We start from the raw sequence: 14,998 nt of genomic DNA on the forward strand, positions 1-14,998 counted from the left end.
TTTAATTTTTATCCCTTTTGTTTTCTACATCATTTTAATTTTAAGTGCCTCTTTTGTAATGTCCTTATTTATTTTCCACTGGAAAACACTTTTAATATCTGATATTTGACATTCTTTAATTAAAGGACTTCCTTCCTGTTCACACTGATGAACAGATGTTTGAAACTGTATGTAATTTTTTCCCCATAAATCAAGAGACAAAACTTAGACTTTATTTCTTAGACTAAATGCAAAAGATGATGTCACTCCAAGAATAGTTTTGTTTTTAAAATGATGAGATTTCTGGAAACATACAAATTATGTTGAAACAAAATAGACTTTTCATTTAATTTGAAGTGTATTCAATAACAACCATTATAGTGAGCTTTTATAAAATTTAGCACAACTTGAAGTTTATTTTCAAGAAATTAGGACTTGGTCCATAAACATGGCACAAAGGTTCAACTAACTTGCTGTAGGACCGAGTTCATGTAACAGGTAGCACCAGCATTCTTCAGCCCCACAAAGCCTTTAATGGGCCTAGGACCAACAGGAGGTAGGTACTCCCATTCATTGAGAGGCTGTTCACCTGAAAATGTCACATTGAATTTCTTCAGGTTCAGAACAACATACAATGACTTTCCAACTATTGCTAAAAATACATTGTATAATTTATTTGTAAAGTATATGACTGATTGTAGACAAAATTATCATTGTAAAAGTGTCATGTACATAATTAGCTAAGGTTAGTAGTTTCAATAGCAAAAATTGTGATGATTCTATATATTTCATACTTGGTAATTTAGCACATTGTTATGATACTTCCGAAAAACAAAATTGACCCCAAAGTTTTTTTTTGAGAATTAATTATGACTAAAACTATGAACCATTACGACCTACAGCAATATACCATCGTCTTGACAGAAATGTGTTGCATTCTCAAGCATCAAAGATATCAGCTCAAAATAATGAAGCAAAAGTTGAAAGGACACTTTAGCACAGTCCTTTATAGACGAGTTGTCATCCTAATTTCAGTCTTGTAAATCCCATGCTTACCATTGTAAAACATTTCTGTTAACATTCCGGCAAGACAGCGAAGGTTGGGGAGACAATTTGTACAAAGTGCCACTAAAAGTTCAAACGCGGCTATCACAGTTGAAGACGCAGAACAGACTGGTACAGCCTGATCTGACGGAAACTCCCCATTTAGTTTCCTACTCTGCAGCACTATCTTAGACGCTGGGAATAGGAAATCCTCCACTATCTCCTGTAAGAGAAACAACACCATACAGATATTTTCCTCATTCTTGTGTAATATAGATAATATCGTCAGTAGATCATTCAAGCGATGTTGTAATAACTAATTCAGTCAGCTATAATTTTATATTATCACAGTACTATAAGATAAAATAATTTTGTAATAATTAACTATCTCGGCATTATAATGTTATGCATTCTCCTAATAAGCACAGAACACAATGCTATTACCCTCAATTCACTGTCTAGCACAATATTGTCTACTCACACAACATAATTTTCTTTCTTTGTATTCAACTTTTACGAAATTCAGTTGGTACAAACGTTTATAAATGAAGTTTTATACCTTGATGAGATTAGCTCCTCCCTTCTCTGAGCCAATGTTGCACTTTTTCTCTGACGACTGGAATGCTAAGAGTTCACGTGTGATCCCAAGATGTCCCCCTAACAAGGCCTCCTCTACAACCACCTCTCCTGTGTTTACCACATCATCCTAAAACCACACACCATTAACATACAATACAAATAGACATAATCTTCATGAAATAGGTAATGAATAAACTAGCAATGAAGAAAATCATCTCACCAAGATGAATATGCCGTTGCATATGAATTACATCAAATTAAGAAATACATGCACAACCAAACATTTACAAAAATCTGTGTTTTAACAAATGATCTATGTGGTAGTGAATCAAGACTTCTTGCCTACTTTCTTTTGTCTTATTTTGCAGAGTTATTTACCAGATAATTTCAGAATTAATTAGCTGTACACACATACAACAACAAGGAAGTAAAGGTACCAAAATTTCACAAAATATCTATCTATCTGTGAATACTGCAATGCCTCTTTCGAGTACTATGTGCAGCAGAAACATGATTTTTTTTTGAAATTCTGACCTGAAATTATATCAATATTCTTGAGTGTGACCTGAATGATTCTATGTGGTTTGTACACCCAACTGGTTTTATTTTATTACCAGGAATATCAAAAAAACAACAACGTACCCTTGTTTTAATCAACCAGTCAATTTCATTACTCAACAGCTTCTCTGCATTCGGCAGCCTCACATCACTTGCACATGCATAGTTCAACAACCTGTCAAAGTCGAGTACAGAACTCAAATCATTGTGTGTTTTAAAGGTACTACATGTACAATGAACTTCATGTCATAAACAAATTGGTAGTTAATTGATGCTTGACAGGTATGGCTCAGTGTGTAAGCAATTGGTATCACCAGGGATATGCTAATTTCCATTTATATCAAATTTCTATATATTTATGACTATATTCATCAGACAAATATCCTATGTAAAAGTTTATTAAAATTTACAAATAAATATATAGAATAAATCAGATGTACATACTTGCAAAGTAGACTGAAGTATTCATGGGCCTGCTTTGCATTCTCTTTCACAGATTCCTACAATGAAAGCAAGAACAGAAGATAAAATACAGCAGGACTAAAACATCTCCGCTCTTGATGATAATCATTCAACACCTCATAATAAATCATTGGCATTGCACTGTATTGTCTTCCTTCAATAAATATTTTTTTCACTGATCAGAAAAGCTATCAGGGAATTATTTGGGATCTGGACAAGTAAAGAAGCATAAAAATATTAACATACAAAGATAGGTGTAAATTACATACATTCAGTTCACAGAAGAGAAGAGTGATGAAGAAGACCATTGGCCGCGTCCCTCCACAGCAGCGTGTAGCCATCAAGTAGAATTGTTCCGCCCCTGCTACCCGCACATGACTGTAACACAAATGTATTAATTTTATTTATATTTTCTGACAATTTTGTCCAACCTCTTAATTGAAAAAGTGAGAAAAAAAAAATACTCTTGGTACCAAAAAGAAGTATAAATGCACTTCTAACTAAAAATTCATAACACTAGCTTGATAAATGTAAAAAAAATGGAATGGCTTTTTCCATAATTTTGATCATATTAACCCTTCGGCTGCTACATTGATTTCTATGTAAAGGGACACCACTGCTGAATTAATTATTGAAATTTAAATTAATTTACTTGATTTTTCAAATGTCAAAACTTGGAAAATATTTGTTATATGTGAAAAAAAGTTGTATGATAATTGTTCGTTGTTGTCTCTAGCTTATATGAACGTTTTCAATTCTAAAGTTGCTTCAGTATTCACCTGTACAGGTGGTAATAAAAGTAAGAAAATGTGAAACTTTTAATTAATCAGATTCAAGCACCAGAAAGATCATTTTAAAATTATTTTCGTCCGCAAATGTGATTGGCAAATGATAACAGAGATTATAAACTTCATTTTTGACATAAGACGCTGTATATTTCCACGGAGATTCTCAGGTAAAAAGGTCAGGTATTTCGTCAAGAATTGCATGTGATTTGCTACAGGTTTCAGGTCGCCATTCAATACATTTACTGTCACAGTCGGCATATAGATATATCTTAGCTACGGTCTAGTTTATGATTAAATCAATGATAAAAAGTTTGAAGAAATAAATCGGCTCAAAATGTATCAATGTCAATGTTCAATTCGGCCTCACCTGCAGACGACATGTGCGCCTCGGTCCGCCGATACTTTCCTGTTTGCGTAGGGCACAAATCCGTTTATCCGTTTATGTCATATTATGTTACACCAAAGTATTTCCATATCAACCATGCCAAACCCTTCAAAACCTTTATTATCATCGTAGGTTTCGATGAAGAATAAATGTTTACCATCATATTTAGCGCTTCAATCTACATGTCCGCCATTTTTTTGGATTTTTTTTGGATTTGAAATTCTCTCGCACACCTTTGGATATTACTAGGGTAAACTGCCGTGAATATCGAAAGTAAAGACAAAACAACCAATCAGAAGCCTTCTACTATACACGTTCGGGTTTGGTATAGCAACAACCCGACTTCACACTTCCTGGCTACCGATCAAAACCTACAGACCGAGAAACAACATATGTTGTGCATAGCACTGACGGCCAGACTTTTCAAAACGACATATGTCGCGCGTAGCAGCCTAAGGGTTAACAATTTACTTCTTAATTGCTAATTTCTGTCTACAGGCTAGGCTTCATATTAAGTGATTAACATAGTCAACAAAACTTTTGTTTATAACAATATTCTGTATATGACAATTGACTCAAAATAGTGTGAGCAGTGAAAAACAGGTACTCACCTGTGGCTACACAAGAGGAGGAGATCTTTGATGAAGATCTGCCACGCCTTGTCTTTGTTGAGGGCATCTAATGCAGGTGGGCACAATGCCAGACACACAGTCAACACTTCAAGGGCCTCACGTGCCACAGTCAGATCGTCAAAGTCAGTGTGGTCCTTAGGCTACAAAACAGCATTACATCTGTGATTGTTTTTGGTTAAATACACAAGGTCAAGAAAACATTAAAACAAATCAAACATGTTAGAAAAATCATTTGTACAATAAGCTGGAGGAAAATTAAAACCTCTGATATTCTTTATCAGTATCAGTCACAACAAAAAACTTCAGTTGGTAGCTAACAATTTTGAAAGCTGTTAACAGTTACATATAGTTACAGTTACCAAATATGTTGATTATAAAACATATAGAAGTATGAACTCTGGAAGAGTCAAGTACCCCATATTCATTGTAATACAGAGGTCTCCCTTTGAATTGGATGTGTGGAACACTGACAAGTAAAATATCTTCAAAATGACAAAATTTACCTACATCTTTTTACAAACAAGGTACCAATTTCAGCTCATGTAAACATAAGGAGTAGAAAGCCAATATTTTGGAGCTCAATACTCATGGAATCTTGATCCAGTTCATGTACATGTTTGACTTGGCAGGTTTAATTACAGTATTAGTAAATAAACTCATTTCAGTACAATTTTACCCACCTTTTCGTGGGCTTTGTGGATTTCTTCGTTGGTAGCATGGACAAGGTGTAGAGAACTACTACTGGAGGCCCAGGCTATCTTCTGTATAGCTTTTATGGTGGCTAGGTCAGGTATTGTCTTTGTTGCCTGGGAGAGAAAGGCATATAACATTGACCATACAGTTAATCTCTTCCACATAATTTCTCAGCAAAAGTTTAATATTTATTTAATCTATATATTTGATGATATTTTTATTTTTGGTTTGGGGTTGAAAATCCCCATAACAGAACACATCCTATGAAGACTGGTCAATCTCATATAAGCATGTCCCTGTCAACTGGTAAAAAGTATGTGGCACAAGTTTCAACAAAATGTATGTCACATAGATTATAAGAAAATTAACCCAATTATCAATCTACACATTAATAAAAGTGATAGCAAGAAACTTCAATAATTTCACAAAATGAGAAAGCATACAAATCCTTGGGGTAAAACTCCTGCTTAGGGTTTTCATATATTCTGGCCTTTCCAGTAAACTGAACTCTAATACACATGATGAAATGGTCAAGTTTTATTAGGATTGGGTCTACTTTTTCATCCCCCTGATTTTGATTTTTAGAACTGGCCCCACTGACTGCCTCTCTAAATATTAATAATACATGACTATTGTGTATATAAGCCAATGATTACAGGACAGACCTGGTCCAATAGCTGTTGTCCTAGACGCATGGCGACATTCTTGGTGGTAAACTCGGAGGTGGGGTTGGGGATATACTGGAGTGCCTGTTGTAGGATCACTGCGTGATTGTGCTCCGCTGCAGTGATGTTCGGGGACTGAGGGTCAGCATTACATGCATCAACTACAACCTGGAACTTGGCGTGGCTCACCGTCGTCAACATCAGCTTACACACCTTCATCACAGTCACATACACATTCCTGTAACAGAGCAACAGATGATGTAGAAGTCATCTGGGTGGTATTCCTTCTCATTCTATACTAATATTTATATCTCATTCTATACTATATCATTCTATACTAATATTTATATCTCATTCTATACTAATATTTATATCTCATTCTATACAAATATTTATATCTCATTCTATACTAATATCATTCTATACTAATATCATTCTATACTAATATTTATATCTCATTCTATACTAATATTTATATACATGTTACAGTCTTTAATTACGTAGTATCCCTTCTCATTCTACACTTAACAGTTAACATACTGTGTGGGCACATGACCCTGAATAATTGAGCTAAGATCATTAATTACCTTATCAGTATTATTATGATAGTTGAGGTGTTAAGGAAATTGCATTACCGCTAATACAGGAAGAACTGTGGTGCATTTCTATACTGAACTAGATGAAGTAGAAAATAACACCTATATTGCTTCAATACCTATTTATTTACGTACAACATGTATCCATTTAGATATCCATCGAGGGAAAGTTGTGAAGAAACTTTTAATAAGAGCTGAGTCAAGATAGTGGTGTTCTAGATCATAGAAAAGAACAAACTTTGTGCTGAAATAATTGTCTACTTCATTTTTGTACAGCATGAATTTACCTCTTTGAATGCAAGTCCGCAGCTGGCATGAAATTGTTCTTTGTCAACATGTTCAATGCCAACTGCACTCCTCCACTCTTCACAAAATTAAACTGAAAGATGAAATGGTACAAATTGAGTAACATGTAGTGTTTCGTGCAATGATCAATGCTCTAACCAACACAAGTCTGCATAAAGGCGAACAAAAAAGGTTAGCTGGAGAGGTTGCAAGATATTCATCAGTAATTTTTAACAAAGAGCCAGGATGGTTCACATAATTATTAAAAGGAAAAAAGAACCAAGAGTTTTGATGTTTTTTATAAATGCTTTTTTTTCTTGCAAAAAGTACTTCTGATGAATAAATAAATAATGAACCCGATGTATTTGATCACAAAAGTTAAGCTCTACAAGTGATGTCTATGTGGCTGGTCTATGGGACCACTCCTTCCACAAATTACTTTTACTGAAAGCCACAGCACTACCAAATGTCCTGCCACTGTAAGCACATACCTGAAAGTCAAAGGCATCCTCCGACAGCGGTTCCCCCGCAGGCATCAGTAAACTGTAGCACACCTGTGTCAAAAACCAGTTCACATTTAATGTCTTTTCACCAGTACAAACATAGAGTAATTATATGTCCATACTCAACAATATCCTCACCAAGGATTTCCTTCATGATTAAGATTTACACATTTTGTTTAAGTTTCTATCAACATAAGAAATTTATAAGAATAACAAAACTTATCCTTTCAAAAAGATTGCATCTTGTTCAGTTGAGGAGATGTTTTTTACACAAAATCGAAGATTAACCTTTCAAATGTGCAGAGATAACCCAAGTCCCTACAGCTATTTTGTCAACTAAACTTCAGCATTTAGCCTTATGAAAATAATTTTTCAGTGCCTTGCCAAATGTCAACCCCATAACTACCAGTTTACTAGTCAAGGGTTTTACCAACTGAACTTCAGGTAAAATCTAGTTGAATCTGTAACATAGTACAGGATATTTGGAACATTTTGACGACCGGCAAAACTAAAATCTATCCAATTCCCTACATGACCTTTGCACAGAAACTTACCTCAATATTGTACAGGGTCTGTGTTGTGGAGGAATTGAAAAACATGAGCTCTAACTGTTGTGATAGGGAGGTTTCAGATCTAGTGTTTTCTGCACATATACTCCGCAGTTTATCCACAGTGTGAGTATCTGCAAAAATTATTTCAAATATTGACCATATGCTGAATAAACACCCACAAAGGTCAAGTCTGATGTCTTATCAATACATATGGCAATCAGGATAACGTCAGTAAATTATTCACTTGCAAGATATACAAGTTCAAAATAGAAATTGTAAAATGAGATTAGAATTACATAATGGATTTTACCACAATATATATCATCAGATTCTGTTTATTCTTAGATAGCGTTCCTAAATGTAAGGTATTACATAAAGTTAATATGCATATTTTCCCCTAGATTTTACAGTTGGTTATATCTTACAATCACTTGAAAATCAAAACCAGAAGCAAATAAAGATGGAAGCTTGTAATTGTTCTGAATGAGAAAATCTGTGTACCGGCAGGCATTATTTTGAGAAGTATTCTGGCAGTGTCTCGAAGTTTGGGAACCTGTAACTGACAACCAAGGTCAGATAACTGGAACAGGAACTGGGTGTACTTGAAACTGTTGGATATCAACTGAAATGTACAAAAATGTAAACATTAGATCAAGGAAATTGTGTTGCAGTACAAGTATTGTTATAAAATATATAAATAATTTCCTTTTGGTGACAACTTCTGGTTAAAATAAAATAAAATAAAAAATATACTGAAATTTTGAACGTATTTTAATTACTTTCTTTGTAATATTTTTACCTGATTAAAACTTGTCAGGCATTTTTTATCGCCAATTTATTCATGGCCACAGCATATTAATAATAAAATGTTTTTGTCTTTCAGGCAATTTTTTCATGATCAATTTATTCACAGTCACAGTATACTAAAAAGTTTTGTTTTTTTCCATCACCAATTTATTCATGGTTACAGTAAACTAAAAATTGAATTATGTCATCTTTAAATTTTTAAACTTGTAACAGCAAAACACTTGACGTACCACTCCCGGGAGACAGTTCTCCGCCTCTACGTTGGGCCCATCAAACGTGTGGTGGGGGGAGCCCGCAGAGCTATCCGAGCTACTATCTGGACTAGAGGGCATGTTGTTTCCAACCTGGACAAGCTTGGCAGAAATAAGCTACAAAACACAAGTTTTATAAACATTGTAGTGCTGGAGTGATACAATTAATTCCAATAAATGACACAGATGCAGATCACTTATAGCTTTCTTCAAAATCTCCACAAAATCTCCTTCACCAAAATCTGGATTTTTTAACTATGACATTTGTCAAGAAATCATATATGAAGTTATATGGTCAATTGCAAAGAAAATACAGAACCATTATAATTATATTATATTGTTCTAAATATCACCTTTTCATAAATATTACTCGTGAAGACATTATTAGATTATCTAATAACGAAAAGGATGAATAATTTAGATATTTATCCCTTTTTTGTTTACAAGTAAAAGAATAATGAAGCCCGACTAACAGCAATAAGTAACTTACAGTTTTGTCGCGGAGAGGAACTTGTGAAATGAGGCGCTTGTCCTCTGCTGGATCCAGGATTTCTCCATTTGCATATAAATCCACTTTGATGTTGCTGGCAGCCTTGACCCTGGTTAACACCTGTCTTCGTATTGCACCTACTGTATCGTTTGTGTGTGACCAGATGTCAAGGTCATCTGGCTGACGACCTTGACTGGGAAATCTCAGTATCAAAGACACCAATCTCCCTCGGCAAGCTCTGGAAGTGCAGAAACATTGTGCAATGCAAAATATATTCTCTCTAACTATTTTGTACAAAAATGCAAAACACTTCATAATAAATGAAAATGCACTTCCTGTAAATACTATTAAATAAGCATAGTGCTTACAATTTACAGTCTTTTTAAGTCTGCTGATCACTACCGAAATACAGTATCTTTATTTCTAGTGTTAACAAAATCTCTCTTACCGACTAAGAGGAAGGATAGTTCTCTCCTCATTATAAGCCTCATCACATTCCCCGACGTACTCCTTTAACACAGTTAGAACTCGCACCATCCGCGTTGTCTCCTGCATCACACGGTTTGTACTGTCTTTGTCCTTCTCTAGCACACTCACAGTATCGTATATAGCCTTGAGTCTATCAATACAGGACTGGATAAAGTCCTCATGAATTTCTACTTGGTTTTGTAACAAACGTGGACCCAAGTTGGTGAAAATGTCTTTGAGTAATGTGATAGCTTTGTTTGACACCTCATCTGGACTCAAAAGCACAACCTGAAAGTTGAGAAAATATAAATAGAATACAGAAAGTCTGAAGTGACCGACTTTAGTACCTAATCAAATCCTTATTTTCAGGTGTTTTTTTCTGTTATGGGTGATACAAAAAATGAAACCAAAATCTTGTCATTAAAACTTCAAATATTACAATTACAAATTAAAGTCCAACAACAAAGATCAGAATCTCACAATATGAATTGGAAGAATCTTTATTATAAATAAAACATAGTTTTTCTGAGGAAGGATCAAAAACTGTTTTACACTACAAAATCTGAAATTCGTTTTTGTTTTTTTAAGTAATTAACCTCATTAATCTGCAGGTAATGGAACTTACTCTCCACATGTAGTCTAGACCAATCAATTCCATGTCATCCATCATGTGTCCTCCCCTTCGCTTGGCGATTAGTTTACTCTCCTTTACATTCACATTCTTAAAGAATCTCTCGAAACAGCTGTAAACAGTTAATAAATCATGACAGTACATTTCTTTAATATTTCATGCTTTCCTTCTAATTAATAGTTAAACTCTTAAAGAACTACTCAAAATGGATGACAAGTCAGTTAAATTTCAACTTAAAACTAACAAATGAGATCAAATGTCTGTCTTCACCTGTAATTTATATTTCACGTCTTATTTTCTCTGTTTCTTAACTCTTTATCAAGTCTGCAGAGTTAAGGTAATATCAGAACATTTCACCATGTAACTTTATAATTGACTTACTTCATTCCATTTTCTGTGAGCAGACTGGGATCCAGCTGAAGAATATTTTGTTCAAAGAAATCTCGAGTGATCTCCGGGTCTAAGTCTGGTTCCTCTCCCATCAGCTGTAGTAAACAAATCAAGATAATGTATTTAAAATCTAACGCCAGTATTGTTTTTTTTTTTATATCATCTGTGATTTTTAAAGTTTCTTTCCCTATCCTTTGCCTACAATATCTAATCCACTAAAACTATTATCACTACTTCCAGCTAATTATTCAGTTTACCTTTGCAAACCACTTGAAGCAGGACTCCCTGTCAGTGGTGTAGATGGCGTTCTCTGCTAGACATTGCCAGATCTGTCTTGCCTGGGATTCACACAGCCACAGCTGACCGTCCTTCAATAGGAACCTGTTCAAATACATAATTACACACTTTTTTCAACAGGTCATATTTTAGATTTTTAATTTCTTTCTTTTCAAAGTGTTCTTAACTCTAAAATTAAAATGTTTCATTATGTGCTTGTTAATATAAATCTAATATGAGGTGTGAAATTATAGTTTATGTGTAGATAAGGGAATGAGTTGGTGCCAGTTTTCTTATTTTTAGAGTATATTTGCTGTGTGAAGTGGAAGCACCTTTTTTCCCCAATCTATGCAATTTCACAGATTTTATCATATATATGTCTTGTTTGGAATTGCCACAATCCTTCAGAAAGGAAACTATATGACATATTGAAATGTCTAACTCCCTTTGCCTCCTTTATTTGGAAAACGTCTAAATCTCATTATGAATGGAGCCAAAATTCAGCTCTAAACAAACAGGCAGCAAATCCTATTTTTTCAAAATCTGCTTCTGATATTACATTCTTATAAAATCAACGACTTCCCAAGCTTTGGTGATCTAAAACTTACCTTAGAAATCTCAACCTTTCCTGTATCTGTAGTATATGGTTAAATCGGCCATCTGGCAAGATATTAGCAGAGTCAGATTCTGGGAACTCTGTAAAAAAACCCATAAACAAACCATTTAGCAGCTGAATTTTCAGTTATTGATGTGGTTTTAGAGAAATTGTATGGACCAAGGGAGATAACACAAAACTTTCAAGTTAGTCATTAGAAAACTTTGTAATAATTTAATGGTAGCTCAAATTTGCTGTATGCTAAAAATATTACTTAATACTTACCTTCTGGAACTAATAAACATCTTGGATATATAGATATAATAGAGAATAGATGACGAGTCCTTTCATATCAGAGTGCCTACCTTTTGCATAGGCCCTGGCCTTGGTCATGTAGGAGGAGAGATTCTGTGCCAGTAACATGACAATGGAATGGTTACTCTGGAGCTGACTGATGACCATGTTCCTGTAGTAAACATGTGGAGTCCGCTGTGGTGGGTGGGGAAAGTTCTGTGGAGCCTGGGTAGGAGAACCATTAGTCTTGAACAAGATAAAATAAGTTGTTGTGATGGTTCAATTGTATATATAGTGGAACCTCATTAATTTTAGACTTTAACAATTGGCCTTCAGATGCTTATATCAGGAACCAGTTCTGACCAAAAAAAATCTTTTTTTTTTCGTTTTATTTTCCAGGAAAATTTGTTACTCTTGATATATGTAATTGCAGATATCTTGATGAACAATTATAATTTAGCTTATTCTAAAATTTATAGAAACTCATACTTAGAATTCTTTGATTATTTAAGCCTTATATCAGAAACCAAAGTGTCCAAATTATTGAGATTCCACATTTTACACTTTAAAATGATATTCATACCCGATACACTGCATGATGCACAATAGGGTTGTATCAATATAAGTTAAAAACTCTCAGTTATGCTAAACAAATTTTTCAATTAAGTATTTCTTCACTTCTACACATTCACAACATGTGTAATGTTTAGCACTTGAATTTCATGGGTGGATAAATAAGTATAAACATCTAACGTGTAATTATTAGATTTTGTGTGCATATAATTTGTTCTTACCTCTGGGAACAGCTGACATATTTCCCTGATCTGCTTCAGAGATGGAAGTACCCACTTGTCATTCTTAAGTTCCTCCACAAATTTTGTTATCCATGTCATCTTCTGTGTGTCTCTGTCCTGTAGTCACAGAAATATATCAAACTCGGTCAGATCTCATGTGAACATAGATGATTTTATCATATGAATACTGTATTATGCATTGTCATAAAGCCATCACATAAATTATGTTTATGCAATGTGTGTAATATCACTCTGGAAATGACGTCATAATCGAATAGAAACAATCAATGTGACGTCACATCATTGTAAAACGGACACAATTTTCATTGTTTTAGAGGCGGCCAAGCGCAAAATGTTCGTTTCAGATCACAGTTATACAGTTTACTTTGTATTATACGATAAAAAGAATCTGTTATTCTTTTCCCTTCATATTAGATTTATGATACTTGTTTTGGATTTTTCATATTTTCGAGCCTCAAAATCCAAAACTTGTATCATAAATCTAATATGAAGGGAAAGTTATGACAGATCCTCTATACATGCCATGCTACATTTATTATTCTGCATTTCGATCAGATTTAGTCTGTGTCCAGAAGCCTGAGTATGTCATAATTACATAGCCATATACCAGTAACCTTTAGTTTTTCTATTAAAGTGGTAACAAAACCAGTGCAAATAGAACAGCACTTGAAAGCTTGAAATTTTTTTGGAACACCATATTCTAATAACATTACGCTCTTATCTAGTGATTTAGATATGTCCTTTTTTTCCCTCGTAAAAATATTTTTGATGGAAAATGCCGCAAGACTTTCATCAACTCGGACACAAGTACAAATTAATGGATTTCAATAATTACAAAAAAACAACCAATGGAAATTGCAATAAATATAGCATTATGCTAAGAGTTTGATAATTTTCATCAACTTTGTTGTGACTGAGAACAAATGTTTTAATAATTACGAAATGGCATTCAGTGGAAATTCTGACTGTGGGTAAAATTGACCTATTAGTACAGTTAAGAATAGTTACCTGAGAACAGCTGTAATCAAGGATCTTGATGTGAGCGTTCAGGGCCTGGTCCATGATCTCAGTAGGTACATCTTCGCTGTGTGCCAGGTTCCACAGCAGCCCCAGCACCTTGTGTGCCATCACACCTTCTTTGTCATCCTCTGCGAGTCTACGAATCAGTTCCAGGAGTTTCTCTCTTTGCTTCTTTGAGGCTTGAGCCCAACTCCCCTATTAAATACGAAGACATGTTGTTTAAGCTGTTCTCTCAGTAAATCATTGGCTTTACTGTATTATCCTAACTTCATTCCTATTACTGCACTAAAAAAACGTTTCTTGACTTTTCAGCCGGGGAAGTAATGATGAAGAATGATATCATCTTGATATGGGGTTGTCGGGTTGTCGACCTGGTTCATAGCAAAACAAGTTTGATGCTTACTTTATGGTTTCAATGTTTATCTACGTTAAAGAAATTCTTCTCAATTGTTTGACAAAGTAAAATATTCTTACGCCCGTTTCACCAACATCATTGTATAATCTTTTTGTTTATCAATTTTAATGTTTAACCATCTTAATAGTGAAAGGTAGCTCCCTTAGGAGGAGCAGAGAAAAAGATAAGCAAAAGGCAAAGTTCTAATGCTAAGCTCGCAAAATATTTAATTTACCTGGAAAGCTTCAAACAGGTGATCTAGCTGTTCAGGTGAAAAATCCCACGCCAACTTTGCTAGCAAGTCATGTACATTTTTGACAATCGCATCATGTTTGCCAGACTGAAATAGAATAATACTTTTGCAGAGACAATGTAACACACGAAAGCCACAACAGCACACAATGTTTGACACAGTAAAACTTGCGAAAGTGTCTTTAATGACCAATATGACAAATGTTATGTATAACACTGAACTTTTCTCTAAATATCTTTCCAAACACATACCATTAAATTTGCTGAGAGGAATTTCCATATTTTAGGAACACGGAACAATTGTCACCACATGAGCCAATTTTTAGGCCTGTGAGACAATAAATCAGGGATTACATCCATGGAACTTAACATTTTTAAATTAAAAATAAAAACAAAATGATAGCACGTATGGAACATCACATCATTACCTCGGCGAATTCTCACTGTATATTTTTTACATTTTACTGTGTTTTGCAACAAATACTACTGAGTTTGGTTCTTCAATTTTCATTTCAAGTGCATCTAATTTGTGTCATGAAATATATTGATGATTTACTTCATAACTTAGCTAGTATGATACAAAATTTGGATTCAG

General features: G+C 34.3%; 1 protein-coding gene across 5 annotated transcripts in view; it reads right to left on the bottom strand.

Annotated features, from left to right (window-relative positions):
- Positions 1–14,998, bottom strand: part of LOC110463226 (probable ubiquitin carboxyl-terminal hydrolase FAF-X) — a 44,399-nt gene that overhangs the window by 17,095 nt on the left and 12,306 nt on the right. For 3 of the 5 annotated variants that reach the window (XM_021517652.1, XM_021517650.1, XM_021517651.1), the window contains exons 11-34: positions 14,387–14,491; positions 13,746–13,952; positions 12,717–12,833; positions 11,994–12,168; positions 11,642–11,729; positions 11,015–11,138; positions 10,749–10,852; positions 10,362–10,479; positions 9,717–10,024; positions 9,269–9,506; positions 8,758–8,895; positions 8,222–8,342; positions 7,724–7,851; positions 7,158–7,220; positions 6,669–6,760; positions 5,786–6,023; positions 5,108–5,233; positions 4,407–4,567; positions 2,892–3,000; positions 2,605–2,660; positions 2,245–2,335; positions 1,583–1,729; positions 1,036–1,246; positions 450–568 (exon numbers count right to left, since the gene is read on the bottom strand). In XM_021517652.1, coding sequence (XP_021373327.1) covers positions 450–568; positions 1,036–1,246; positions 1,583–1,729; positions 2,245–2,335; positions 2,605–2,660; positions 2,892–3,000; positions 4,407–4,567; positions 5,108–5,233; positions 5,786–6,023; positions 6,669–6,760; positions 7,158–7,220; positions 7,724–7,851; positions 8,222–8,342; positions 8,758–8,895; positions 9,269–9,506; positions 9,717–10,024; positions 10,362–10,479; positions 10,749–10,852; positions 11,015–11,138; positions 11,642–11,729; positions 11,994–12,168; positions 12,717–12,833; positions 13,746–13,952; positions 14,387–14,491 — 3,384 coding nt within the window. The remainder of the gene's footprint in view (positions 1–449; positions 569–1,035; positions 1,247–1,582; positions 1,730–2,244; positions 2,336–2,604; positions 2,661–2,891; positions 3,001–4,406; positions 4,568–5,107; positions 5,234–5,785; positions 6,024–6,668; positions 6,761–7,157; positions 7,221–7,723; positions 7,852–8,221; positions 8,343–8,757; positions 8,896–9,268; positions 9,507–9,716; positions 10,025–10,361; positions 10,480–10,748; positions 10,853–11,014; positions 11,139–11,641; positions 11,730–11,993; positions 12,169–12,716; positions 12,834–13,745; positions 13,953–14,386; positions 14,492–14,998) is intronic. The other 2 variants (XM_021517654.1, XM_021517653.1) reach the window with 1 other exon arrangement.

The sequence above is a fragment of the Mizuhopecten yessoensis genome, unplaced genomic scaffold (genome assembly GCF_002113885.1).
Source record: "Mizuhopecten yessoensis strain PY_sf001 unplaced genomic scaffold, ASM211388v2 scaffold10879, whole genome shotgun sequence".
Taxonomy (NCBI): Eukaryota; Metazoa; Mollusca; class Bivalvia; order Pectinida; family Pectinidae; genus Mizuhopecten; species Mizuhopecten yessoensis.